The sequence below is a fragment of the Mesocricetus auratus genome, unplaced genomic scaffold (genome assembly GCF_017639785.1).
Source record: "Mesocricetus auratus isolate SY011 unplaced genomic scaffold, BCM_Maur_2.0 Super-Scaffold_100014, whole genome shotgun sequence".
NCBI classification, from domain to species: Eukaryota; Metazoa; Chordata; class Mammalia; order Rodentia; family Cricetidae; genus Mesocricetus; species Mesocricetus auratus.
Window position 1 is genome coordinate 13,356,795 of NW_024429197.1, and position 26,845 is coordinate 13,383,639.

A 26,845-nucleotide genomic window follows, 5' to 3' on the forward strand; every position below is an offset into this window, starting at 1 on the left:
GGGAGACACGTGTACCGCTAGCGCCGAGTCACGTGGAAAAGAAAAAAAAGAAACGAACCAAGGCGGCTGGCGCCCGCGCAGGCGCAATAAACTCGAAGTCCGAGAGGGAAGACGACGTCTTTAGTCGGCGCAGGCGCCGTGGCCAGACTGGGGACTTTGTTCTCCGCGGAGAAACTCAAGGGCGGTGCCGGTAGACGTCTGCGCACGCGCACCGCCTCATTTCCGGTGCTCTCTCTCTGGGTCGCTCGGGTCGGCTTCGGTCGCTGTCGCTCCCGCTCTTCCACCCCCGCCAACCGCCGCTCGGGCCTCAGCTGCCACCGCGTCGCCTCCTCGCTCGCTCGCCACACATCCTCCCCGATGCAGCGCCGGGACGACCCTGCCGCGCGCCTGACTCGGTCCTCGGGCCGCAGCGGCTCCATGGATCCCTCAGGTGTCCACCCCTCGGTGCGTCAGACCCCGACTCGGCCGTCACCGCTGCCACACCGGTCCCGGGGAGGCGGAGGTGGACCCAGAGGGGGCGTTCGGGCCTCGCCCGCTACGCAGCCGCCACCGCTGCTGCCTCCCTCGGCCACGGGTCCCGACGCGACTGTGGTGGGATCGGCGCCGACCCCACTGCTGCCCCCGTCAGCCACCGCCGCGGCCAAGATGGAGCCGGAGAATAAGTACCTGCCCGAACTCATGGCTGAGAAGGACTCACTCGACCCGTCTTTCACTCACGCCATGCAGCTGTTGTCCGTAGGTAAGCGGGTTTCCCGGTATTGGCGGTGGGTGGCCGCCGCTTTGTTCCTCTTGCTCCCGCCCCCCCCCCGGAGTCCGGGCATCGAGAGTTCCCTTCTCGACTTGGACCCACAAGTCCTGAATCCACCCTACTCAGGGTGTAAGGGAAGATTTCTGAGCCTTGGATGGGTCCCGAGGAGGAATCGCGTTATCCGTGCGCGGAGAGCTTGATGGATTGTACTGTGCTCCCGCCCCCCTTCCCGACCCTGTCTCCTCTAGTAGTTGCCCCGCGCGCCAACGACCAGATCTTTCCAGAAAGGAACCTTCTCTCCCCGCTTTCCCAAAGAGGGGGGAAAAAGCCTTTTGATCGCGCTTGGTGGAAAGCGCCTTGACCCGGGGTGTAGGAGGGAAAGACGGTCGGAACCGGGAGGGAGGGCCGGGCTGCGGGTCCGGCGCCAGCACCGTCTACCGAGCGGTGTGGGATTTAGCGGGAACTCGGATTTAAGTTACTCAGAGACTGGAGCAACGAGAGAATCGGAGCTTGAGATTTTTCTCGAGTCCAGTTTTCCACTTCGGCCTGTCGAATAAGAATTGCTGCAGATCCGGACGGTTTTTCTTCTTTATTTTAAGATGTATCTTGGCAATCACGCAAAAATAGAAAAAGTAACCAAGGAGACTCTGGGAAGAAATGATAGAGGGAGGTAAGGGACTGCAGATTCTTTATTGTGAGATGAACAAGAAATCGGTCTTATTTAGTTTTGGCTTGAGTGGAGATAGTTTAGGAAAGGTAGCCTTTGTTCTCTGCTTGCAGACTAGCGAGCTCTCTTGACTTCAGTGACTTAGTTTTCTTATTCAGACTATCTGCTTGACCCTCATTTGTAGTTAAGGAATGGTTTTTAATAAGTATTTCTTACGACATCTAAATCTTATTAAACATATAAAAACCCTTAGTCCATCTCACTAAATGAGTAGTTGGAGTCTGGCCAGAATGATACCGTTGACAGTTCATTGTGAAAATACCATTATCTGAGAGATGGACCAGCAGCTAAGAGCACTTTCTGCTCTTCCACTGGGGTTGGGTTCCCAGCACCCACATCACGTGACTCACAAACACTTGTAAAGTTAGCTCGAGGGAAGGGGGATCAGATAGTCTCTTTAGAACTACAGGCATTCAAATACAAATCTGAAATGAAATAAAAGGGTTAGAATAATCCAGAAAAAGGAAAATTTTAAGCTGTATGTAAGCTCTAACAGATCACATATAAGGAGAAAACAACCAATGTTTACTGTGCTAGGCGGTGGATGTAGTATAAACTTTTTTAAATTTATTTTTATTTAGTTGTGTGTATGCCACCTGTATACAGGTGCTTCTTGGAAGCCAGAAAACAGCATCAGATCCTCTGGAGCTAGAGTTACAGGTATTTGTGAACTGCTTGGTTTAGGGACTGGGATTGCCCTCTGAAAGAGCAGTCAGTAAGGGCTTTTAACTACTGAGCCATTTTTCTATTCTCTATTTAATTTCATAAGGACTATGAGAAAATAATCTTTTTGTCTAGGCAGGATTTCTCTGTCAAGTCCTGGCTGTCCCAGAACTTGACCTGTAGACCGAGCTGGCCTCAAACTCAGATCTACCTGCTTCTGCCTCTGAGTGCTGTGACTGAATTCATATGCCACTGTGGCTCAGATGATAAATTTTCTTTTTTTGTTTGTTTTGTTTTTCCGAGACAAGGTTTCTCTGACTTTGTAGGCTGTCCTGGAACTAGCTATTGTAGACCAGGATGGTCTCGAACTCTGCCTCTGCCTCCCCAGTACTGGGATTAAAGGAGTGCACCACCCCTGTCCGGTGAGATGATAATCTTGTTACCATTAAAGATAATACTTGTCAGGCTGGAGAGATGGCTCAGAGGTTAAGAACACTGGCTGTTCTTCCAGAGGTCCTGAGTTCAATTCTCAGCAACCACATGGTGGCTCACAACCATCTGTAATGAGATCTAGTGCCCTCTTCTGGCACACATGCAGGTAGAACACAGCATACATAATAAATAAATCTTTAAAAAAAATAGTTGTCTAAACTAAAGTAGCAGCACAAACAGGATTTATAATCTGTCTACATTTTGATTCACATAGTTGACGCTTTTCCCTCTAACAACTAAAAGTTTTTTCCTGACTCCCTCATTATATACTGTCTACTACTGTAAAAAGTAAGTTCTAGTTGGGTGAAATAAGAAAGGTATGGGAAGTATAAAGTGGTAGAAGGGGAGTGAGGATGAAAAATGCTGAAATAAAGAACACTAGAGAACAGAGCCCAACAGAGTCTTTTTAGGCACCTCTGTCCTTTCCCTGTCAGGTGTGTTCAGGCCCAGACCACCATTCCTGTTACCACCACACAGCCCTCCCTGGCCCTTGCCCAGTTTATTTTGCACTTACTGGCTTCTGGTACATTGCAAAGCATAATACTATATATGTATACAATGTAATATATGGGTGCAGGGTCTTTCTATATAGTGCTGGCTGTCCTGGAACTCAATCTGTAGACCAGGCTGGCCTCAATTCACAAGACTACCTGCCTGCCTCTGCTTCCCTAGTGGGATTAGCCATTAACCCAGCTGTAATTATGTATTTGTTATACATCCCCATTTGCAAGGGTCTTTTTTAAGATTTATTTATTTATTACATATGCACCAGATTGAATTATAGATGGTTGTGAGCCACCATGTGGTTGCTGAGAATTGAACTCAATACCTCTGGAAGAGCAGCCAGTGCTCTTAACCTCTGAGCCATCTCTCCAGCCCCTGCAATGATCTTTTGTCATCTTTTTTACTACTTTCTCCTGTGTCTTGGAAGGGAGCTGTCCATAGTGACCTAATACTCTGCTATAAATTACCTTGATGGGAAAATACTGGCAATTCTGAGGAATGTAGAACATGGATAAGACTAACTGCTGCTGCTGTAGGTACAAATCCATGTTCAGCTGTGATAATAGATACAATGCAGATAGGCAAAGATTCAGTCACCTATCCATGCTAGACTTTTCTTTCTTTTGTCTTTCAAGACAGGGTTTCTCTGTGTATCCCTGACTGTCCTGGAACTCACTCTGTAGACCAGGCTGGTCACTGAGATCCACCTGCCTCTGCCTCCTGAGTGCTGGGATTAAAGACCTGTGCCACCATTGCCCGGCTAGACATATTTTTTTGGGGGGGGGCGGGGTTGACATAGGGTTTCTCTGTGGTTTTGGAGGTTGTCCTGGAACTAGCTCTTGTAGATCAGACTGGCCTGGAATTCACAAAGGTGTGCACCACCACTGCCCGGCTAGAAATATTCTTGAGTCAGGGAAAATTACATAAAAATTCTAGTGTGAAGCCGGGCAGTGGTAGTGCACGCCTTTAATTCCAGCATTCGGGAGGTAGAGGCAGGTGGATCTCTGTGAGTTTGAGACCAGCCTGGTCTACAAGAGCCAGTTCCAGGACAGCCTCCAAAGCCACAGAGAAACCCTGTCACAGAACCCCCCCCCCCAAAAAAAAATCCTAGTCTGTTAGTGTTCTTTATAGTTAGGAAAGTAGACATTGTAAATGACTCAAATAGTAGAGTAAGAGTCATCAGAAGATCTTTATTTGAATCAGAAGAATCATGTGCCATGTCCTTGGAGAGGAGGAAGATTAAAGTATAGAGAAGACTTTTTTTATTAACTCGTTTTTTGCATCTTATAAACTGATTCCAACTAGATTTAGTTTTCTTTCTTGAAGACCTGGAATATATATAGTTCTGTGGTAGAGTGCTGTTTGGCATGTGCAAGGTACTATGTTTGAAGTTTAGCACAGCAGGGGATTTTGGGGAGTTGTGGGGGGAGAAATTTTTTTTGTCATGATTAGATTATAAATACAAAGTGGCTAAAAGTGTAAATGAAGTTTTAAAGATTTTTAGAGACAGGAAGACATTGAAGACATGATACCGGGACAGGTTTAAGACCAAGAAATGGGCTGAGACCTCAGGTTAGAAGGAGTTTGCATATACACTGCTGGTAATTGGCACAACTCTAGATAACAGTTTGACATTTCATTTGAAAGCAGAACACTCAAATTCCTTAAAGCTCAGTAACAGAACTGGACCTGTTGGTACAGGCCTGTAATCCCAGCTGCTCCAGAGGCCACGGCAAATCAATCGCAAATTCAAGGCATGCTAGAGCTACAGAGTTCAGGGCTCTGCTAGGGATTTAGTGAGACCTTGTCTCAAAATGAAAATGTAAAAAAAGCTTGGAGGTAAATGCTTGCGGAACATGTGTAAAGCCCTTGCGTTTTCTTTGTGGCTGGGTCTCATGGTGGAGCCCTGGCTATCCTAGAGCTAACTAAACGAGTCTGGTCTCATATTCACAGAGATCCTAAGGTGTGTGTGTTACTATACCCTGCTAATGCAACATTTTCTTTGAGACAAGATCTTGTATTTAGCTTGGGCTGGCCTTGAACTTGTGAATTTAATGCTCAGTCTCAAGTACTGCTACACTTGACTCTAGCTAGCATTCTTGAAAAAAGGATGGAAAACAGATTGGTGATTACTGATCGTTAGGGAAGAAAGTGATGAAGAAGCCTATAAACAAGGTAGCATGGACTTGGCATGACATTTAAGAGCACTTCCTGATTTTATGCATGACCTTGGTTTAGTTTGTAGCATCTACACTTTAGCATGTAATTGCCTGTAACTAGTGCTAGAGGATCTGATTGATTCCCTTTTCTGATCTCTGAATACCAGGCATGCAGAGGCTATGAGTTCAGGCAAAACACCATACACATAAAATGAAACATTATTGAAAAAGGGTGCATATAAATAGTTTTTTTTCCTTAAAATTTTTTTAATTTATCCAGGCAGTGGTGGTTCATACCTTTAATTCCAGCAGAGGCAGGTAGATCTCTGCGAGTTTGAGACCAGCCTGATCTACAGATTGAGTGCCAGGACAGGCTCCAAAACTACACAGAAAAACAAAAAACAAAACAACAAAAACCCCTAATTTAAAAAGAAAAATCCCTTGTAGGCAATGGTGGTACATACCTTTAATCCTGGCACTTGGGAGGCAGAGGCAGGTGGATCTCTCAAGTTTGAGGTCAGCCTGGTCTACAAGAGCGAGTTCCAGGACAACCAGGGATACACAGAGAAACCTTGTCTGGAAAAGCCAAAAGAAAAAGAAAAAAAGAAAGAAAAGAGGAAAATTCCTACCCTTTAAAGTTATTCCTACCCTTTAAAGTTATTTCCTAAGGAAAGAATTTGGGAAGCCATGATAAATATGCTATAATTGGGTTTTACCTACAAGAATTGAGCTCCTATATTCCAAACTCAGGCTTGAGGGGGTACAGTACCCACATTTTCTCCATTCCTGTTGTTGGGGATATTGGGGAGTGGGTTTCTAGACAGGGCTTCTCTGTGTAGTCCTGGCTGTCCTGAAACTCACTTTGTAGACCAGGCTGGCCTTGAATTTGGAGATCCACCTACCTCTGCCTTCCAAGTGCTGGGATTAACGGCATGGGTCACCACTTTGCCATCACTGCCAGGCCGTTTTCTCCATTCTTGGCCAATATTGTATGTAATATATTGTGACTTGGTATATTTGTGGGGCAGGGGAACTAGCTTCTTGCTTCTCTCTTTAAATTCCTTTTTTTTTTTTTTTTTTTTTTTTTTTGAGACAGGGTTTCTCTGTATTGCTTTGGAGGCTGTCCTGGAACTCACTCTGTAGACCAGTCTGACTTCAAACTCACAGAGATCTGCCTTCCTTGAGTGCTGGGATTAAAGGCGTGTACCACCAACACCCAGCTCTCCTTAAATTCTTGAAGGGGCCTATAACTCCCTCATCCTGTCATCAAAGAAAAGATTAGAACCTAATATGCTAGATGTTGTTGGTTGAAACAATTTGGTAAATAAAAATTTTGGTCTAGCATTTATGTTTCCAAAAGATGGCGTTGACAGAAAAAGTTTTAAGTCTAGAGATAATACAGGGATAATACAGGTTGTGAGGTTTCTTTCAGTAAGTGTTTACATATATGTGTCAACCCAGCATTGTACTACAAATTGCAGGTGCTTAGTTTGATGACTGTAGAATTCCAGGAGTTGTTAACAGAAGGGTGCTGTGCTCCTGGAGTCTAGAGGATGACAGAATGTCATTCTTTGGAGCAGATTTGCTAAGCCAGCCTTGACACCTTAGTGAAAAAAGAAGAATCTAGACAGTTTTTTGTTGTATATGCAGCTCTTATCAGATGTTAAGAAATTAATATAATGTACATGGTAATCTATTTTTACATAGTGCAGTTTATGAAATGTTTTGATGGTACTGAGAATTGAACCGAATGCCTTTGTATGAAGCGTGCTAAGCAAGTGTTGTGCAATTGAACTCTAATACCTTTTGGTTTTTCAAGACAGGTTATCTCGGGCTGGAGAGATGGCTCAGGGGTTAAGAGCACTGGCTGTTCTTCCAGAGGTCCTGAGTTCAATTCCTAGTAACCACATGGTGGCTCATAACCATCTTTAATGAGATATGGTGCCCTCTTTTGGCCTCCAGGGATACATGCAGGCATAAATAAATAAATGAATGAATGAATGAATGATTGAACAAACAGATAGGAAGAAAGAAAGAAAGAAAGAAACAGGTTTTTTCTGTGTAGGTCTGGCTGGCCTCAAACTCACATCTGCAAAAGGTGTGTGCCACTACTGCTCTTTTTGCATTTTATTTTGAGACCAAATCTCACTAAGCTTTCCAGGTTTGATCTTGAATCCTTCTGCTCTGTCTTTTTCTGAGTAGCTGATATGGCAGGCCTGAACCACTAAATCCAATCTGTATATTTTTTTTCAGGCTTTTTATGTGCATTTTTCCCCTCTTTGTTTTTTTGGGGGATGTAATTTGAGGCAGGGTCTCATAACCCAGGCTGGCCTTCTACTTCCCAAGTGCCTGGGTTATAGGCATGGGTTGACATAGCATATGTTCAGCTTATCCTATTTGAAAAGTAAGGCCACACTTTATAAATGAAGCAGAGCCAGGGTTCAACTCAGTTTTGTCTGTCCCTCAAAATGTATGTTCTAGAGCTGGAGAGATGGCTCAGTGGTTAAGAGCACTGGCTGCTCTTCCAGAGGACTGGGGTTCAATTCCCAGCACCCACACAGACAGCTCACAACTGTCTGTAATTCCATTTCCAGGTGATCTGATACTTTAACATCAATGCACATGAAATAAAGTTAAATAATCAAAGCATCTTTTAAAAAAAGTGTGTTCTAGCTGGGTAAGCATGGTAGTACACATCTATAATCCTTGCCCCCTGGAGGTTGAGGCAGGAAGAGTGTTTTGCCTAGATGAAATACCCTTTAAACAAACAAAACCCTGTTCTTCACTCTAAGATGCATTACAGAATCCTAAATTTTGGAAGCTTACAGAGGGACAAAAGGGAGGAAAAATTTGTAATGTGCTATGACAAAAACAGTGACTTGCTGCAAGTGTTCTGCCACTAGTTTGATGGCAAATTTTATAATACTTCTGCATTCAGGTTTCTTTGCCCATTAATTAAATGGGGATAGTGTTGGTTATGATGAGTAATCCAAAACTCCTAAGACTTCAAAGACAATGGATAAGATGATAAATTATGATTGCCAGGCCAACAGATGAACCACATGGACCACATCTTTGTGTTGTTTATCCCTTAGCTTTTCTTTCTTTGGCTCTTGGGACACTGAAGATCTCCAGAGGCCCAGGCAAACACATTTGAGGGAGTCAGTTTTAGAAATGTTGTCTAGAAAGTGCTTTTGCCTAAGGGTAAGATACCCTTTTAGTTGTTGTTCTTTCTTTTCTTTTTTTTAGACAAGTTCTTGATGTAGCTCAGGCTGGCTTTGAATTCACATTAAGTCCTCTTGAGTGCTGGGATCACAGTCATGTGCTGCCATATTTGTTTTAGAGTAAGCCATGAGAAGCTTCCTTTTCAAATTATTTTATTTGGTGTTTGCATAGCTGGTCTGGAACTCTATATGGACCTCCAACCTCTGTCTTCCAAGTGCTGGGATTAAGGCTGTGTGCTACCACACCAGGTATAAATTGTAGTTTGTAAAACTTTTATAAAATTAGCTCTTCATTGCTTAAAGTATCCTCTGTCCTCCACTAAGAGAACCCAGGAAGGATATAAAATTTGAATTTAGAAAATACTGGTGTTTTTGTTTTGCTTTGTTTTGTTAAGATTGATTTTTATTTTGTGTATGATTGGTTTGCCTGCACTTATGTATGTGCACCATGTGTTTGCCTGGTGCTCATGGAGACCAAAAGAGAGCCTCTGCGTCTTCTGGAACCAGATGGTTGTAAGGTACCTTATGGGTACTTGGAACTGAACCAGTGTCCTGTTTAAGAACAATGAATGCTTGTAACCACTGAGTTGTATCTCCAGACCCAAGCCTAGGCTTGTCTACTGATAATTTAGCAGCTTTGTGACCTAAGAGTAACTAATTTACAGCTTTTGATAGAGTTCCCACAACTCTATTACACAGGTTTTTTGAGGGTAAACATTTGTTATGGTATTGAATACAAGTTCAGTTCTTCTTCTACCTCTAAATATGGAAACTGATCCTTGTTGAAGGCTCGGGTTATTACTCTTGCTTCCTAGGCTGTTCTGACTCCTTTGTATGTATGTGTGGAACCAGGTCAATGTCTGGTATCTTCCTCAGTGCTCCTTTATCTTGTTATTTGTTTTATTTTACTTGCTACTTATTTCTTAAGATAGTCTCACTGAACCTGGAGGCCACTGTTTAGGCTGGTGGCAAGCAAGCCCAGGAATTCTCCTGTCCTCACGCCTTCAGAGCTGGGATTACAGGAGCAACATGTCATCTCAACCAGGGTGGGCGAGCAATTAAATTCTTATCATCTTGCATCAAGCATAGATGACTAAGATATCTTCCCAGCCTACTTCAACTTGAAGTTTTATTGATCATTATTCTGTGAATTCTCTAAAATGCTTTATATTCTTTTGTGGGAAAATAGGGAAAGGATTCTAATATCTAGTAATAGTTCGGAATATATCAAAGTAATTCTGTGTCATAGGGAGGCCCTAAATTTATAGGGTGTGTTAAATTGCATATAGACAAACTTTCCTACCATCAGTCCAGCTTTTGAGTCGTCTTGTGCTGGTTAAATAAGGTTTCTGCAACACTGGCGTTGAAGGCGCACACCTTTAATCTCAGCACTCGGGAGGCAAAGGCAGGTGGATCTCTGTGAGTTCGAGACCAGCCTGGTCTACAAAAGCTAGTTCCAGGACAGCCTCCAAAGCCACAGAAAGAAGAGACACTGTCGAGAGAGAGAGAGAGAGAGAGAGAGAGAGAGAGGGGGGAGGGAGGGAGGGAGGGAGGGAGGGAGGGAGGGAGGTTTCTGCAAAGTGACACAAGCTACAACTGAAGGGCCTAACTACATCTCAGTAGTTGAGATGCAAGCAGGAGAACCAAGAGGTCCCATGCTGATGAAACTGTAAATTCCAAGTACCTTCGTTCTGATTATGTCTGTGGCTTTGGTGGTTATGATGGTTTTAGGATGTGTGCTTATCTCTAGACATCTTGTATATACTCTGAACAGCATTTTTGTTTGTTAGCCTCCAAATGAGAGTTTTTCTTTTGAATTTATGTATATGAGTATTTTTCCTGCATAGGCCAGAAGAGGACATTGGATTTCCTCAAACTGGAGTTACTGATGGTTGTGAACTGCTATGTGGGTTCTGGGAAATGAACCTGTTGAACCCTCTAAAGAGCAGCAAGTGAGCCATCACTCCAGCCCTTCTGTTGTTTTTAAATTACTTTTTTTTGTATTTTCTTGTATTGGATATTAGTTTGGTCTAGATAATAACTGTATTATCCACATACTAAGGAATAAACTTTGATCTTGAATACATGTTATTTTGTCTTTTTTAGTTGGCTTTTTAAAGTTTTCTTTTTATTTATTTTTTATGGGAAAGGTCTCATTTACCTTGGCTGTCCTGCTTGGCTCCTGAGTGTGGGGACCGCAGGCAGGCACATCATACCTCATTGTCACTCTGTTCTTATAGGTTGATTTGCTGCCTGTATTTTATAAATGAGAAACCAAATATGCAGGGCAGTTAAATGACAGCTATTGTGTGACACAGCAAGAGCAGGGTCTTTCAAAACTCTTAAGGACTGGAAAACAAAACCCATTATTGCCATAGTGGAATGGTAATGGAGTTGTCTGTTATTATATTTAAATGCTAGATTTTGTTTCTTTACTGGGAAATTTCTTTCTATTAGCTGGTCAAGTGAAACTTTGGGAGTGAAGAAGGAAGAAAGACGTCTGTAATGTGTTATGGTCAATTAGCTAGAAACAGCCACTGTGCCCAGACTTTATTTATATATACATTTATTTTTAGTTTTAATTTTGTGTCAGTGCTCATGCAGTCCAAAAGGCATTAGAAGCAGTTGAGAGTCATTGCCGTGGGTGCTGAACTCAAGATTTCTGGAAGAAATAGGTACCTGATTACTTGAGGCATCTCTCCAGTTACCTCTATTTTTTCTATCTCTTTTTCCTCATCTCACTGTATTAGTTTAGATAAATGCATATACTCTTTTGTTTTATTTTTTTGAAACAGGGTTTCCCTGTGTAGCCCTTATTGTCCTGGAACTTGCTTTGTAGACCATGTTGACCTTGAACTTAGAGATCTGCTTGCTTCTACCTCCTAAATTCTGGGATGCCTGGCTAATGCATGTACTCTTTTTTGTTTGGTGTTATGGCTATCCTGGAACTCATTCTGTAGAGTAGGCTGACCTCCTGAGTGCTGGGATTAAAGGTGTGTGCCTCCACTGCCTGACATGCATGTACTCTTGTCAAGAAATATGTGAATGAATGGTGTAGACACTTGAGGTGAAGGTGGAAGCAGGATTTGGGTTCCACAGTCAACTTCTTACAGCTTTGGGTGCCTCATCCAGTCTGTCTAAAATTAGCACATTCTTCTGAACTGTTTGTTTTTTTGTTTTTGTTTTTGTTTCTTTACACAATGCTCCATAATACTGCTTTAAGTAGTCTTGCCAGGTACCTTTATTTACTCAAGTACAAAAATTAAGTTCTGCTTTTCTTATTCAGAAATTGAGAAGATACAGAAGGGAGAGTCAAAAAAAGATGATGAGGAGAATTACTTGGATTTGTTTTCTCATAAGAACATGAAGCTGAAAGAGAGGGTACTGATACCTGTCAAGCAGTATCCAAAGGTAAGTAAGTGTAAAAGCGGCTCACTTCTATGAGTTAATGTAGGTTGGTGTGTTGTTAGCTGTGATGAAGACATAGGGTGACCATGTATCCATCTGTAAAGCTCCTCTGCTTGAAGTACCTGATTCTTGAAGTCAAAATATCAAAGTTCATAGCTAATAGCATAATTATAGTCAAGAAGGAAACAATTACTTTTTTTTTTCTCTTGGAGACAGGATATCTCTGTTGTTTTAGAGGCTGTCATGGAACTCACTCTGTAGACCAAGCTGGCCTCGAACTCAGAGATCCACCTGCCTCTGCCTCCTGAGTGCTGGGATTAAAGGCGTGCACCTGTTTCCCGGCCCCCCCCCCCAGGGTTTCTCTATTGTTTTGGAGGCTGGCCTGGAACTCATAGAGATCTGCCTACCTCTACATCTCCAGTTGGTGACATTAAAGGAGTGTGCCACCAACACCCGTCTAGGAAACAATTACTTTTAGTAATCAAAATTTATTTTTCATATGTTTGTCCAGGCTTTAGGCCCAAAGTAACATTCTGGATCCTTAAAGCACTGCCCTTTGCCAAAAGATTTACTGTAGTTGGTTTTTTTTACTCGTTGGGGTCCAGCTACTCACCCCCCCCCCCAAACAAATACACGGAGGCTCATAAGCCTTGGCTTGGCCTGTTTCTAGTCAGCTTTTCTAACTTAAATTATCCTGTTTCTTTCTAACACATTTTGTCTCTGAATTTTTTATCTTTCTTTATATTTCCTCCTTCCTTCCCTCCCACCCACCCAGACTGGCTGGGTGAGTAAACACAGCTTTACAAAATTGAACAAGTGAAACATAAAAGAATACAACACATTATTACATCATTAAACAGATATTCTGCAGCATTATCAAATGTAACACATCTTTTTTTTTTTTTTGGTTTTTTCGAGACAGGGTTTCTCTGTGGCTTTGGAGGCTGTCCTGGAACTCACTTTGTAGACCAGGCTGGCCTCGAACTCACAGAGATCCGCCTGCCTCTGCCTCCCAAGTGCTGGGATTAAAGGTGTGCGCCACCAACGCCCGGCTCCAAATGTAACACATCTTAAACCAACATTCCACAACAATTGACCTAGAATGTATCTTATTTTATGTGTATGCCTTGTGCTTAAAAGAGAGGGTATCAGATTCCCCTACAACTGAGGCTACAGGTAATTGTGAATCACTATGTAGGTGCTGGGAACAGAATCCAAATCTTCTGCAAGAGCAACAAGTAATGTTAACCATGAGCCATTTCTCTGCCCCAACTTAGACTTTAAGTCAAATATAACTAATCACAGCACTCTGACTTCGAGGCCAGCCTGGTTCTGTAGAGTCAGTTCCAGGACATCCAGGGCTAAGGGAAACGGTCTCAGAAAACCAACAAAACAAAACAAAAAACAAAGCAGCAGCAACAACAAAAACCAAGTGATTGATGTTCTGGGCTCACAAGATGGTTCAGTGGGTAAAGAACCAACCTCCCCAAGTGGTCCTGACCAATATGAAGTGGAGCTGACTGGTGTTCTCATGTGTGTACTGGTGTGCACATTTGTAATATAAATTTTCAAAAGAAATGTTTATCTCCCTTCCCATTTATTTATTTATTATTTGTTTTTTTGTTTTTGAGGCAGGGTTTCTTGTGTAGTACTGGCTGTCCTGAAATTTACTCTGTAGACTAGGTTGTCCTCAAACTCAGATCCGCCTGCCCCTGCCTCGAACGTGATGAGATTAAAGGCATGCACCACCACCTCCCAGCCTTCCTCTTCATTTTTAAAGGAAAGTAGTTAATTATTATTCAGCTTACCATACATGCTACCAAGAGGTACAGCATTTGTTCTGTTCTGACTCAGGCATAGGGTGCCTGCTTGCTTATGTGCAATGTCTTGAGTCCAATCTTTAGTAAAAGTATTCATGCCGGGTGTTGGTGTTGCATGCCTTTGATCCCAGCACTCGGGAGGCAGCCTAATCTATAAGAGCTAGTTCCAGGTCAGCCTCCAAAGCCACAGAGAAACCCTGTCTCGACAAACCAAAAAAAAAAAAAGTTTATTTATGATGCTGGATGGTGGTGGGGCCTGCCTTTAGGTCCAACATTTGGGAGGCAGAGGCAGTGCAATTTCTGAGTTAGAGACTAACCTGGTTGACAAAGGGAGTTCCAGGACAGCCAGGGCTACACACAGAAACCCTGTCTTGAAAACAAAAGTTTATGCATGTTAAAATGTTTATGTTACAGTATTAAAGTTGTAGAAAGTGCTGAACTTTATCAGGAAATCCAAATTCTGCTCTAAGAACTGTACTTCTAGAACATAACTTAAAGCTAGTCACTAATGATACAGCTGCAATGTATCTTGAGTAAAATGGGGATTTTATATTATATATACGTTCTTACTTTATAGGTTTGCTGAAGATCAAATGTTATGTTGTATGTTTAAATTTTTTTAGAGGTGTGTGGTGTGTATCCTAAATAGGATTCTGTTTTTCAATTTTTCTCTCAGTTCAATTTTGTGGGGAAGATTCTTGGACCACAAGGAAATACAATCAAAAGACTTCAGGAAGAGACTGGTGCAAAGATCTCTGTTTTGGGGAAGGGTTCAATGAGAGACAAAGCCAAGGTAAGTTCATAGTAGTGAGCAAAATAAAGCCCTAGTGCCTTCTAGATGCACAGTGTCTGATATGGATGTTTTACAAAAGCAAACATTTTGGAGTTTGTTAAGGATTTGGGAGGGGCTAAAACTGAAAATGTAGCTTTGGTTGGCCTAAAGCTTTCTATGTAGACCAGGTTGGTCTCAAAGGTTCACCTGCCTCTGCCTCCCTTATGCTGAGATTAAAGACTTACACCATTATCTTTAATCATGTGCCCTCCAACACATAAAATATGATTGCTTGCTGTAAGTTTTCATTGCATATAAGTACTCATTTGGCAGCGTTGGGAAGAGCCTAGATAAGTCCTCTTTTTGTTGTTGTTGTTTTTTTGTTTTGAAGACAGGGTTTCTCTGTGAAACAGTCCTGGCTGTCCTGGACCTCACTCTGTAGATCAGGCTGACCTTGAACTCACAGAGATCCACCTGCCTCTGCCTACTGAGTGCTGGGATTAAAGGTGTGCACAACCATCGCTTGGCTATGCTAACGTTCTTTAAAGTTGTTTTTACTTTATGTATATGAATGCTTTGTATGTACATCTGCACATCAGAAGGGGGCCTGGAATCCCTTGGGACTACAGTTTTTCTTCTTTTTTGGTTTTTCAAGACAGGGTTTCTCTGTATTGTTTTGGAGCCTGTCCTGGAACTCACTCTGTAGACCAGCCTGGGATTAAAGGCATGTGCCGCCACCACCACCCGGCTCAGTCAGTACTCTTAACCTAAGCTATCTCTCCAGCCTGGTTCGTCGTCGGTGTGCATGCGTCCCGTTTGACTGCATTGTGATGCAATTAAGAAGCATTGTTACATTTGGCAATCTCTGAAAACTGGGTACACTAAAATTAACAAGATTGAAGACACAAAAATGTGAACAGCCTACCCAGTTTTCCAAGGACTAGAAATGAGACCATTGGTGTTAAGTGCTGGTGTGTTTGGGGTTAGGTCACTTGTGAGTTCTAGCCAACCAGAATGTTTCAGAAGTAAACATGAGCTATCCTGACAAAGAGAACTTTTCCTTTCCTATCCACAGCTCCTTATACAGTCAACTGTTAGTTGACAAGAAACTTCCAACCACACATAATGGTCTTCTCTTCTCTTCAAGAGTCAGCTGTTTAGATAAGATTTACCTGCTAAGATCTAGAAATTCATTTTTTAAGGACCTAAGTTTTTTATGTACATTGATGTTTTGCCTGCCTTTGTTTCCTGTGAGGGTGTCAGATCTTAGAATTACAGACAGTTGTGAGCTGCCACGTGGGTAATGCAAATTGAACTTGGGTCCTCTGGAAGAGCAGTCAGGGCTCTTAACTGCTGAGACGTCTCTGCCCGAGAGCCTGACATTTTTTTTTGTTTGTTTTTTATGAGACAGGGTTTCTCTGTATTGTTTTGGAGGCTGTTGGTCCAGCCTGGCCTCGAACTCACAGAGATCCGCCTGCCTCTGCCTCCCGAGTGCTGGGAGTAAAGGCGTGCGCTGCCACCACCTGGCCCAAGAGCCTGACTTTTATGTAGTTTTTTTTTTTTTCTCTCTCTCTCTTTGTCTTTTAACATCTCTCACTAGATACACAGAATGAGTATGCTATTTTAGTTGATGAGATTTGTAAGAGATTTTCTTCTGTGTCCTGACTTTGTTACTTCCTTGAACTCCTAGACAGTAAAAACACTTAAGCAGGACAGATGGTGATAAAGAGTTCTAAATACTGAGGAAAACAACTATTGTCTGAGTAGATTCTAAAATTAAGCTGTAGCATGTTGTTTTTCAAATGTACTGCATTGAATACTCCAATGTTTAAAGGAACAGTTAACCAAGTACAGTTTTAACAGGTAATGTAAGTTCCAGTTTCTAGGACTTGCTTTACTTTTCTTAGGAGTTCGGGATTTTTACATAGTAAGTTATTTATGACTCTCCCTTTGGCCTAGAGATAAAGTTGTTATTTTCTTTTAGTCTGTATATGATTTGATATTTCTTCGCATTTTTCCATAGGAAGAAGAACTTCGCAAGGGTGGAGACCCCAAATATGCCCATTTAAATATGGATCTGCATGTCTTCATTGAAGTCTTTGGACCACCTTGTGAAGCTTACGCTCTTATGGCCCATGCTATGGAGGAAGTCAAGAAATTTCTAGTACCAGTAAGGAAATGCATATTCTTTATTGTCTGAGCAAGGATCATACTGTTGAGAAGACCAGGGTTCTTGACCTAGGGTCTGTGCTTTTGTTCATTTTTCTGAGTTTTTCCCACTGCTTACACCTTATTCTCAAAGCACTGTACTCCAAAGCCTACTTGTTTAATAGGACCTCATTAATGAGTACTGGTATCGGTTGTCAATATTTTGGGTCCCTGAAGTGTTAACAATCTGTTTAACAAAGATTTAATAAGGTCTTCATTCAGTTCAGTAGGAAAATGACTTAAGGTAAATCTGCACTTAAAGAATTTATGTGCTATATTGTTGAATCTAGAGTTGACAACAGGAAGCTTAGAGCATCTTGTGTTGTCATATGGCACACTGAAAAGGTTTTTCTGGTGGAGTTTTTATTCAAAGTCTGATTTAGAAGAGGTATGTGTTACATGCATGACTATTGATGGTATATAATTTGTCTTTTTTTAATTGTTTGAGACACGGGGTCTCACTGAATCCCTCTGCTTGACCTGGAACTAACTTACTGTGTAGACCAGGCTGGTCTCCAGCTTGCAGAAATCTACCTGCCTCTGCCTACCAAGTGCTGGGATTAAAGATGTGTTCCTAGAAAATGGTGTATAATAGTGTCACCTGATTATAGTAGAAGTTAAGTATCAGTTATCTGAAGTGGTCTTGAGTATTTGAGAATTCTCTGCCCTCGCGATTTTGTAATTTTTCCAATATATAATAAGGTATCTTGAGGATGGGACTCTAGTTTAAACAAAACATTGTTTTTTATTTGTTTTGTTGAGAACCTTTCATGTTGCCCAGCCTGGCCTTGAATTTGCTATGTAGCTGAGGGTACCCATGAATTCATTGATCTTCATGCCCCTCGTCTGCTATTGTTAAAGGCATGCACTGTCACACCTGACTTTTGTGTGTTTTAGGGATCCAACCCAAGGCTTGTTTGTGTATGTTAGGCAAGCACTCTATCAACTGAGTGCTGTCTCCAGGTCCCCCAAATTCATTTTTATTTACTAAATACTTTATAGTAGACTGAAATTTCTTTTTTTGTTGTTGTTGTTGTTTGTTTTTGGAGGCAAAGTTTCTCTATGTAGCTTTGGAGCCTGTCCTGACACTTGCTCTGTAGATCATGCTCTGTAGAACTTGCCTTGCCACCACCTCCCAGCCTAAAATTTATCTTAATTGACAAATGTGACAGTAGGATAATAACCTGAACAGTGGTTGACATTGGTACTTGACCCTATGGAGTCTTAAGTAGCAATGGTGTATAAGGTCAAGGGAAGTAGAGAGTTGTAGGAGATATTGCTCTACTATGTCATTTTTTCTTTGTCCATTTGTTTGTTTATTTATTTATTTGGTTTCTGGCACAGGGTTTCTCTGTATAACCCTGGCTGTCCTGGAACTCATTCTGTAGACAAGCTAGCCTCAAACTGACAGATCTGTCTGCCTCTGCCTCCCAAGTACTGGGATTAATGGTATGTGCCACCACATCTGGCTTTTCCTGGGTAACCTTTATTTCCACTTTTCCAAGCCATGAGCTTCTTGTTCACCCCAAAAAGTATTGTTAAGTTCGTGAGTAATAAAATTGTGCTTGGGGGCTGGAGAGATGGCTCAGAGGTTAAGAGAGCTGACTGCTCTTCCAAGGATCCTGAGTTCAATTCCCGGCAACCACATGGTGGTTCACAAGCATCTATAATTCAATCTGGTGCCCTCTTCTGGCCTGCAGGCAGAACACTGCATGTGATAAACAAATCTTTAAAAAATTCATTTAAAAAAATAATAAAAAAAATTGTGCTTGGGTGTAAAGATACAAAAATGGTTCTTGAGACTGGGGAGATAAACTCCATTCATGAAATACTTTCGATCAGTCATGAGACTGGATTGATTTCCCCCAGCACCAACGAGCATGAAAGCTTGGCATACCTTTAATCACATTGCTGGGGAGACAGGACAATCTGTGGGACTTGATGTATAAGTCAGTCTAGCCTAGTGAGTGAAAGGAGTCCAGATTCAGTGAGAGACCTTGTCTCAAGGTGGAGGAGCAATTGAGAAAACAATCTCTCACTTCCACATCCATGCACACTTGATGGCTCTTAGAAATCTCAGTGCAACTACATGGTGTTTTAGGGAATGAGTATGGTTTGGCAACAACAAAAAAGAGGATCTTCCCCTTCCTCCCTTTTGTGTCAGCATTAGGAATTTTACTCAGGGCTTTGTGTGTACACTAGGCATTACCTTCTCCCTTTAGTGTGTCTTGTAAGGGTCAGACTTCCCAGTTATACTATGAGATCTTGATGTATCTCCTCATTTTGACAGTTAAATGAAAAATCCATGCAAAGCTTATTATATAGGACCCAATATATAGAGCTTCATTAATGGTAATGGCTTCTATTATTCTAGGAAAAGTAATTGTTTAAAAATAATGTATTTGTGCAAATATTCCTGGCTATAGCTTTGGCTTGACTTGAGAAAGTTTTGTATATATAGAGAAAAGAAGAGTGATCAAGGGAGAGCTAAGCAGGTACTATTTCTGAAGAACCTCCTCTAATAGTAAGGGTCTGCTGTCAAGACTTTCCTCAAAGAGGTAACAATATAATATCGTTTATTTGTTTTTGTTTTGAAACAGGTTTCTCTGTGTAGCTCTGGCTGTCCTGGAACTTACTTTGTAGACCAGGTTGGTCTGGAATTCACAGAGATCCGCCTGCCTCTGCCTCCCGAGTGCTGGGATTAAAGGCGTGTGCCACCACCGCCCGGCAGAGATGTTTCACATTCTTTGTTATCTTTAATTCCCAGGACATGATGGATGATATCTGCCAGGAGCAATTTCTAGAATTGTCCTACTTGAATGGAGTTCCTGAACCCTCTCGTGGTCGTGGGGTACCAGTGAGAGGAAGAGGAGCTGCCCCTCCTCCTCCACCTGTTCCCAGGTAAAAAAAAAATAGTTGAGAAGACTGCTGATAGGCTTCTTAACTCTGTAGCTCAGTAGGAGTCAGGTTTGTATGATATATCAAGTATAGAATCCTCGATCTTAGCAGTTTGTCCAGAGACAGGTGTACAGTCCTACTAAAACTTTGGTGTTTCTAACTTTGGACATTCTTAGCATTAAAAGCATTAAAAATTTTTTTATTGCATTTATTTAGTTGTGAGCTTTAGTGTGGAGATTAGAAAGAGTCCTACTGTCGTGCGGGTCTTAGGGATTGAACTCAGGTTATCGGGCTTAACCAGCTGTGTGCTTACCCACTAAGCCAACTCACTGGCCCCCTAGTTGTCTTTTTTAATATGTAGTCCTGAGTGACCGGGAACTTGCTATATAAACCAGAGCAGTCTGAAACTCAAAAGAGATCACCTGTTTTCTGCCTCTGAAGGGCTGTGACTAAAGTCTTAACCTGACTATCTGGTATGACTTTGGAATTTTCTTTTTTTGTATTTTTGAGACAGGGTTTATTTGTGGCTTTAGAGGCTGTCCTGGAACTAGCTCTTGTAGACCAGGCTGGTCTCAAACTCACAGAGATCCATTTGCCTCTGCCTCCCAAGTGCTGTGATTAAATGTGTGTGCCATCAATGCCCAGCTGGAATTTTACCTTTTGAGTTCAAAATTTATGCCATGTTCAGACAGTCTAGACTTGCTGCCTGAGGTAATATAATTCATTATTGAGCCCAGAGAATCTTCTACTTTAGTTACTCTTATGTGCATATTATTCTGTGCTTTTAATGTTTATTTTAGGGTTGGATATATGCCTCATTGGTAGAATGCTTGCCTAGCATGCACAAATTTCTGGGTTTGATCCCTAACACTTCACAAACAGGGTGTGGTGACACACAGTTGTAATTCCAGTACTTGAGAAGTAAGGGCTAGAAGTGCAAAGCCATCTTTAGCTACATAGTGAGTTCAAGACCATACTGGGTATATGAACCCTGTCTCCAAAAAAAAGGGGGGGGGGGGGGGGAAAGAAAGGGCAAGCAAGAGATACAGGCTCTGACTTACCAAGTGCTGTCATAGAGTCTACCTTTAAGAAATTTAATTAGCTGGGTGTTGTGGCAATATACCTTTAATCACAACACTCTAGTAGAAGCATTAGCAGGTAGATTTGTATGAGTTCTAGGCTAGCCAGAGCAACTCAGGCAGGCAGACCTTGTTTCAAATAAGTGAGCAAGTAGGTGAAAAATATAAAATCTTTGTAGTTCCAGGATTTATGAACAACTTTGAGCATGGCTTGATTATTAAAAGCTCAAATAAAATTTTTTTTTTGTAGAGGCCGTGGTGTTGGACCACCTCGAGGAGCTTTGGTCCGTGGAACTCCAGTGAGAGGTTCCATCACCAGAGGTGCCACTGTGACTCGAGGAGTGCCACCTCCACCCACTGTGAGGGGTGCTCCAACACCAAGAGCTCGGACAGCAGGCATCCAGAGAATACCTTTACCTCCACCACCTGCACCAGAAACATATGAAGACTATGTAAGAATGTTTTGAACAATGTATCTTTTCCTCCATACCTAGGTTGCCAGAGAAAGTTAAGTGGCAAGAGTCTTATCACTGTGTGTAGGTAGAAAAAACTACTTTAAGATTTGGAATCTGCATTCTTGTTCACTTGATTTTGAACTATGAGATGATTTTTCTTCTATTTTAGGCATTATTACTACCTCTGTATAAGTTAAATGAGAAGTTGTGGTTTGTCATACAGAATTTTACTAAGAGATTGTTGTTAATAATACTAAATCATATTTTTTCATTCTTACACAGTGGGTTTTAATATTTTGGGGGAAATTTTCATGGCCTGTTCATTCAGAAACCTTTGATTCCCTTCCCCTTGAGTTGTAATTTCTTCTCTATTATATGCAATTCTGACCTAGTTTATTTGTTCTAGGGATATGATGATACGTATGCAGAACAGAGTTATGAAGGATATGAAGGCTATTACAGCCAGAGCCAAGGGTGAGTCTGGCAATAGTAATGTGTTGCATAATGTCTTAAATAGATGGTGGATGGATATAGAGGAACTAATATTTGGGCAAACACCAAACTATAGTCTGACTTTAATATTTTGAAAGTATATCCTCTCCTTTTGATGACTTGAAGGCAATTTGGATAACTGAATTTTACAAAATAATTTAGGATTTGAAGCTAATTGATGAAAAATCCCCAAGCTATAGCTACATAAAAACAAAGTACCATTAAATAATTCTTTTATTAAGAAATACCTCGCTCAGCTGGGCCGTGGTGATGCACGCCTTTAGTCCCAGCACTAGGGAGGTAGTGGCAGTCAGATCTCTGTATTCAAGGCCAACCTGATATACAGAGCAAGTTCCAGAAGCTGTCTAGGATAACCAAGGAAAAAAAATACAATGCTCAAGTCTGGGAGGAAGTAGCTCAGTTGGTAGAATGCCAACCTAGCATGTGCTTTAATCCCAGCACTGAGAGGCAGAGGCAGGCAAATCCAAGGCCAGCCTGGTCTACAGAGCAAGTTCCAGGACAGTCTCTAAAGCTACAGAGAAAACCCTGTCTCAAAAACAAAACAAAACAAAAAACTAGAAGCATAACCTAGGTGTTTTGTTTTTGTTTTTAATTTCTTTTGAACACAGTTCTGAGTATACGTATATATGTACCATGTCTATCTCAGACGTCTATAATAGGGACAAAAAAGCCTTTTCCTGTTTCTGCTCTTCTGTTGAGCTATATGAATATGCACATGATGCTTTTTTTTTTGAGCCCCCCCCCAGCAGGGTTTCTCTGTAACTTTGTTTTTTGTTTGTTTGTTTGTTTTGTTTTTTGAGACAGGGTTTCTCTGTGGCTTTGCAGGCTGTCCTGGAACTAGCTCTTGTAGACCAGACTGGCCTCGAACTCACAGAGATCCACCTGCCTCTGCCTCCTGAGTGCTGGAATTAAAGGTGTGCGCCACCAACCCCTGGCTCTCTGTAACTTTGGAGCCTGTCCTGGAACTCTGTAGGCCATGCTGGCTTTGAACTCTCAGAGATCTGCCTGTCTCTGCGATCAAAGGAGTGAGCCACCACCATTCTGCATGATCAATATATTTTAAGAATCTGATTTAGATTATGGTTTTCTATATTAAATTGTGTATCAGTTTATCTGTTTTTCTTTCTTTTTTTTTTTTTTTAAGATTTATTATGTAGTATTCTGTCTGCACGTATGCCTGCAGTCCAGAAGGGGGTGTCAGATCTCACTACAGATGGCTTTGAGCCACCATGTGGCTGCTGGGAATTGAACTCAGGACCTTTGGAAGAACAACCAGTGCTCTTAACCTCTGAGCCATCTCTCCAGCCCTTATCTGTTTTTCTTAACTAGACTTTTTGGTTTATACATGTTTTGTAACTAAGGATGGGACAGAATATGCATAATAATAAAGTTAAAGTGCCCAAGATATGAAATATTTGAAAGAATGCTAAAACTAAAGTTTTTTAATGTTCTGCTTTTGGTTTTCCAGGGAGTCAGAATATTATGACTATGGACATGGGGAGGTTCAAGATTCTTATGAAGCTTATGGTATGTTTTCTGTGGCAGGGTAAAATGTATAAGTAAGTGTCTAGAAAAATGGTGGTTGAATTTTCAGGAGCCAGGCAGTTACATACACACCTAAGGAACAGTAGAAGCCTGCTGCACTGGTAAATAAAACATTGGTAGTTCCTCTTTTTTTGGTTTTACGAGACAGAGTTTCTCTGTATTGTTTTGGAGGCTGTCGGTCCAGCCTGTCCTCGAACTCACAGAGATCCGCCTGCCTCTGCCTCCCAAGTGCTGGGAGTAAAGGCGTGCGCCACCACCACCTGGCTGTAGTTCCTCTTAACTTTTATGGTGCTGTGTGTCTTGAGCTGAGATCTAGCTTAGCTGAATTGGTACATTTCTCAGAGGATGCTGATTGGTTTCTGTTAGGTAGGACATGCTCTACTCTCCTGCCCCTCCCTCATTTAAAAAAAGAATAAAAAAAAGTGAACTTTCTTAAAATAATATTAGTGCAGAAGAAAGAAGAAAGCAGCTTATCATAGCCGATTAGAAGGCAAAAATAGCACCTGTTGAGGCTTCAGGGGCGGAGCTAAGTCACATCAGTAGCTCCTTCCTAGTTGGGAGACATCTGAAGTTAGATTTCTTCCCCTTTAAAATTTTTTTAATTTTTGCCGAGCAGTGATGGCACAAGCCTTTAACTCCAGCACTTGGGAGACTGACAGGTTGATCTCTGTTAAGTTTGAGGCCAGCCTGGTCTACAGAGCGAGTTCCAGGACAGGCTTCAAAGTTACAGGGAAACCCTGTTTTGGGGGAAAAAGGACATAAATGAAATTATTTTTACTCATTTTATCTCAAATTCCTCATTTCAGGTTCTGAGTTATGCAGCTGATTCTTGACCTTAATTTTCTGATTCCTCTACTGGGATTGCAGTATATGCTATCATGACTGGTTTTATGTGGTGTCTGGGGATGGAACTCAGAACTTCTTGTGTGCTAGACAAGTACTCTATCACCTGAGTTTCATCCCCAGTCCTCAACTCAGTTACTCATCCCATAAAGGAGTTCAGGCTGGGAAGGTAGCAAAACCCAAACTGCCTTCTCTGAGGTTTGGTTGGAAACACAGTGCTCAGCTGTATCCTGAAGAGCTAATTATGGCTTTGTGTTAATGAGTCTCTGAGGATATTTGTATGCAGTGAGAGCAGGCTTTATAAACAGAGGTCTTCTGCATCCCTGAGGAATTCCTTGCAAAGAGGTTTAGCTGCTAACAGTTGATCTTAAGATACTCTACAGAGATTTAGAAAAGGAATCTACTGGGTTCTCCCTTAAGATGCTTAGCTTAATTTACTGGCATGATAATGGCATAACAAATCAGATCCTGACCCTCACCCTAAAACGGTTTTTACCAGTTTTAACTAAATTATACTGCACTGTTGCCATAGTAACATTGCACCACTCATGTGTCACTGTTTGGAAGGTAGGGTGATTATAGCTCAGTATTTCCCTCCATCAGTGAGGCAATTTAAGAGTTTCTACATGTGTTCCTTGCTCTCCTCTTTACTTGGCCTTCCTTGATCACCATGGATAATCTTTCATTTCTGAATTGTCCCCTTTTTTCTTCTTAAAATGATGAAAGATTATCCATGGTGATCAAGGTAAAGAGGAGAGCAAGGAACACCAGTAATGTGTTAAGATATTAGAAGAGAGGCAGTATTGTTGGTGATACACACCTGATGTTGACCTGCCCTGGTTTGGCAAAAAAAAAAAAAAAAATTGGTCCATGGTTTATAAACTGTTTATGCTCTTTCCACAGGACAAGATGACTGGAATGGGACCAGGCCATCATTGAAGGCCCCCCCAGCTAGGCCAGTGAAGGGATCATACAGAGAACACCCATATGGACGTTATTAAAACAAACAGGAGGGGAAAATATCAGTTATGAGCAAAGTTGTTACTGATTTCTTGTATCCCAGGATTCCTGTTGCTTTACCCACAACAGACAAGTAATTGTCTAAGTGTTTTTCTTTGTGGTCCCTTTCTTTTCCCCACCTTCCTCCATTCTTAACTCTGCATTCTGGCTTCTGTATGTAGTATTTTAAAATGAGTTAAAATAGATTTAGGATATCGAATTAATTTTTTAAGTGTGTAGATGCATTTTTCTTTGTTGTTTAAATATAAACAGTGTACCTTTTATAATAAAAGAAGTTGAGTAAAAAAAAAAACACAAACATGTTAGTTTCAAAAGTGGCTTTGCTTGCTTAAAGGTTCTGAAGTAAAGGCTTGTTAACTTTTTCTTAGTTTTGATTTGAGGCACCCCGTAAAGTCATAGTTGCAGAATCCCAAACTAGGCTACATTTCAAAATTCAGGGCTGCTTAAGATGTAAAACCACAATGTTAACGGCAGTAGGTGCCACCATGTAAAAGTGAGCTCAGATGTCTCTAAAAACATTTCCTTTAAAAGCACATGGCGGTTGAATCTTAAGGTTAAATTTTAATATGAAAGATCCTCATGAATTAAATAGTTGATGCAATTTTTTAACGTTAATTGACTTAAAACAACAACAAAATTAGGTTTGTAAAACTGACTTTTTCATTATGTGGGTTTTGAAATCTAGCCCCAGACATACAGTGTTGAGAGATACTCAGTGGGGGTGGGAGGGAGGGAGGGTTTGAATAAGATTGATGGGGGAGTGGAACTGGTCACCTAAATGGGATTTGATGGAGTACTTTTTAGCCACAGTCTTTTCAGTAATAGTACTGATAATCAAATTTTCAGTATTTAAAATGTCAGAGTATTTTGTCCATCTGAGATTCTGCACTCCATGAAAAACTCACTTGGACACTGGGGCCAAAAGCTGATGATGTTCAATAAATTGACCATTGTCAATTTTGAGCTGTTCCCAAGATAGTCAAGTATGTCTCAACACTAGCATGATATAAAAAGGGACACTGCAGCTGAATGAGAAAGGAATCAAAATCCACTTTGTACATAAGTTAAAGTCCTAATGGATTTGTACCGTCCTCCCATTTTGTTCTCGGAAGATTAAATGCTACATGTGTAAGTCTGCCTAAATAGGTAGCTTAAACTTATGTCAAAATGTCTGCAGCAGTTTGTCAATAAAGTTTAGTCCTTTTTTAATCAAAGTAAATGTGATGAATTGTCATTTTTGGGGGTGGACAATAAAATAGTTTTCTCTTTCATATAAACTTAAATTAACTCTAAAGTTAATGGGCTTGTTAAAAGTTGGAGACATTCTTAAAAGTGGTGGTTGGGACTTTATTTTAAGTTTACCAAAACAAAAAAAGTTTATGAGTTGTTAAGTTTTAGTTTAAAAAGAATCAAAGCTTTTTCACCCCCTGGAAGTTGTTGAAAGCAGTTTTTAGAGAGAAAAATCCAACCGACTAAAACAGATTGGTTTTCATGTAAAGGTATAAGTACCTTAATTAATTGCCAACCACCCTACCTTTCACCTTCTGTAGAACCCTTAAGTGGCCTTAAAGAATGACACCAAATCTCTGGGCTCAGACATCGATTGCACCTGTGTTGAGATACCACAATTTAGCAATACTTGGATGCCGTTGAGGGTGTCCTCTCCAATCCTAGAGATGCTGTTGGCAATTCAGCTGGCTTGGGAGCAGGAGCTGGCTTGGTAGGCTGGCCCTGAACTCCTTCCCATAAGACTATGTAAGAAAATGG

The 26,845-nt window shown here is 41.5% G+C and overlaps 1 protein-coding gene across 1 annotated transcript; it reads left to right on the forward strand.

Annotated features, from left to right (window-relative positions):
• The first annotated feature begins 212 nt into the window (after positions 1–212).
• Positions 213–26,292, forward strand: Khdrbs1 (KH RNA binding domain containing, signal transduction associated 1). The gene is made up of 9 exons (XM_040756541.1): positions 213–739; positions 11,804–11,928; positions 14,422–14,538; positions 16,541–16,687; positions 19,493–19,626; positions 20,953–21,154; positions 21,564–21,631; positions 23,139–23,197; positions 24,962–26,292. The coding sequence occupies exons 1-9, from the start codon at positions 358–360 to the stop codon at positions 25,057–25,059; spliced, it is 1,332 nt and encodes a 443-aa protein (XP_040612475.1). The 5' UTR covers positions 213–357; the 3' UTR covers positions 25,060–26,292.
• Positions 26,293–26,845: the final 553 nt, after the last annotated feature.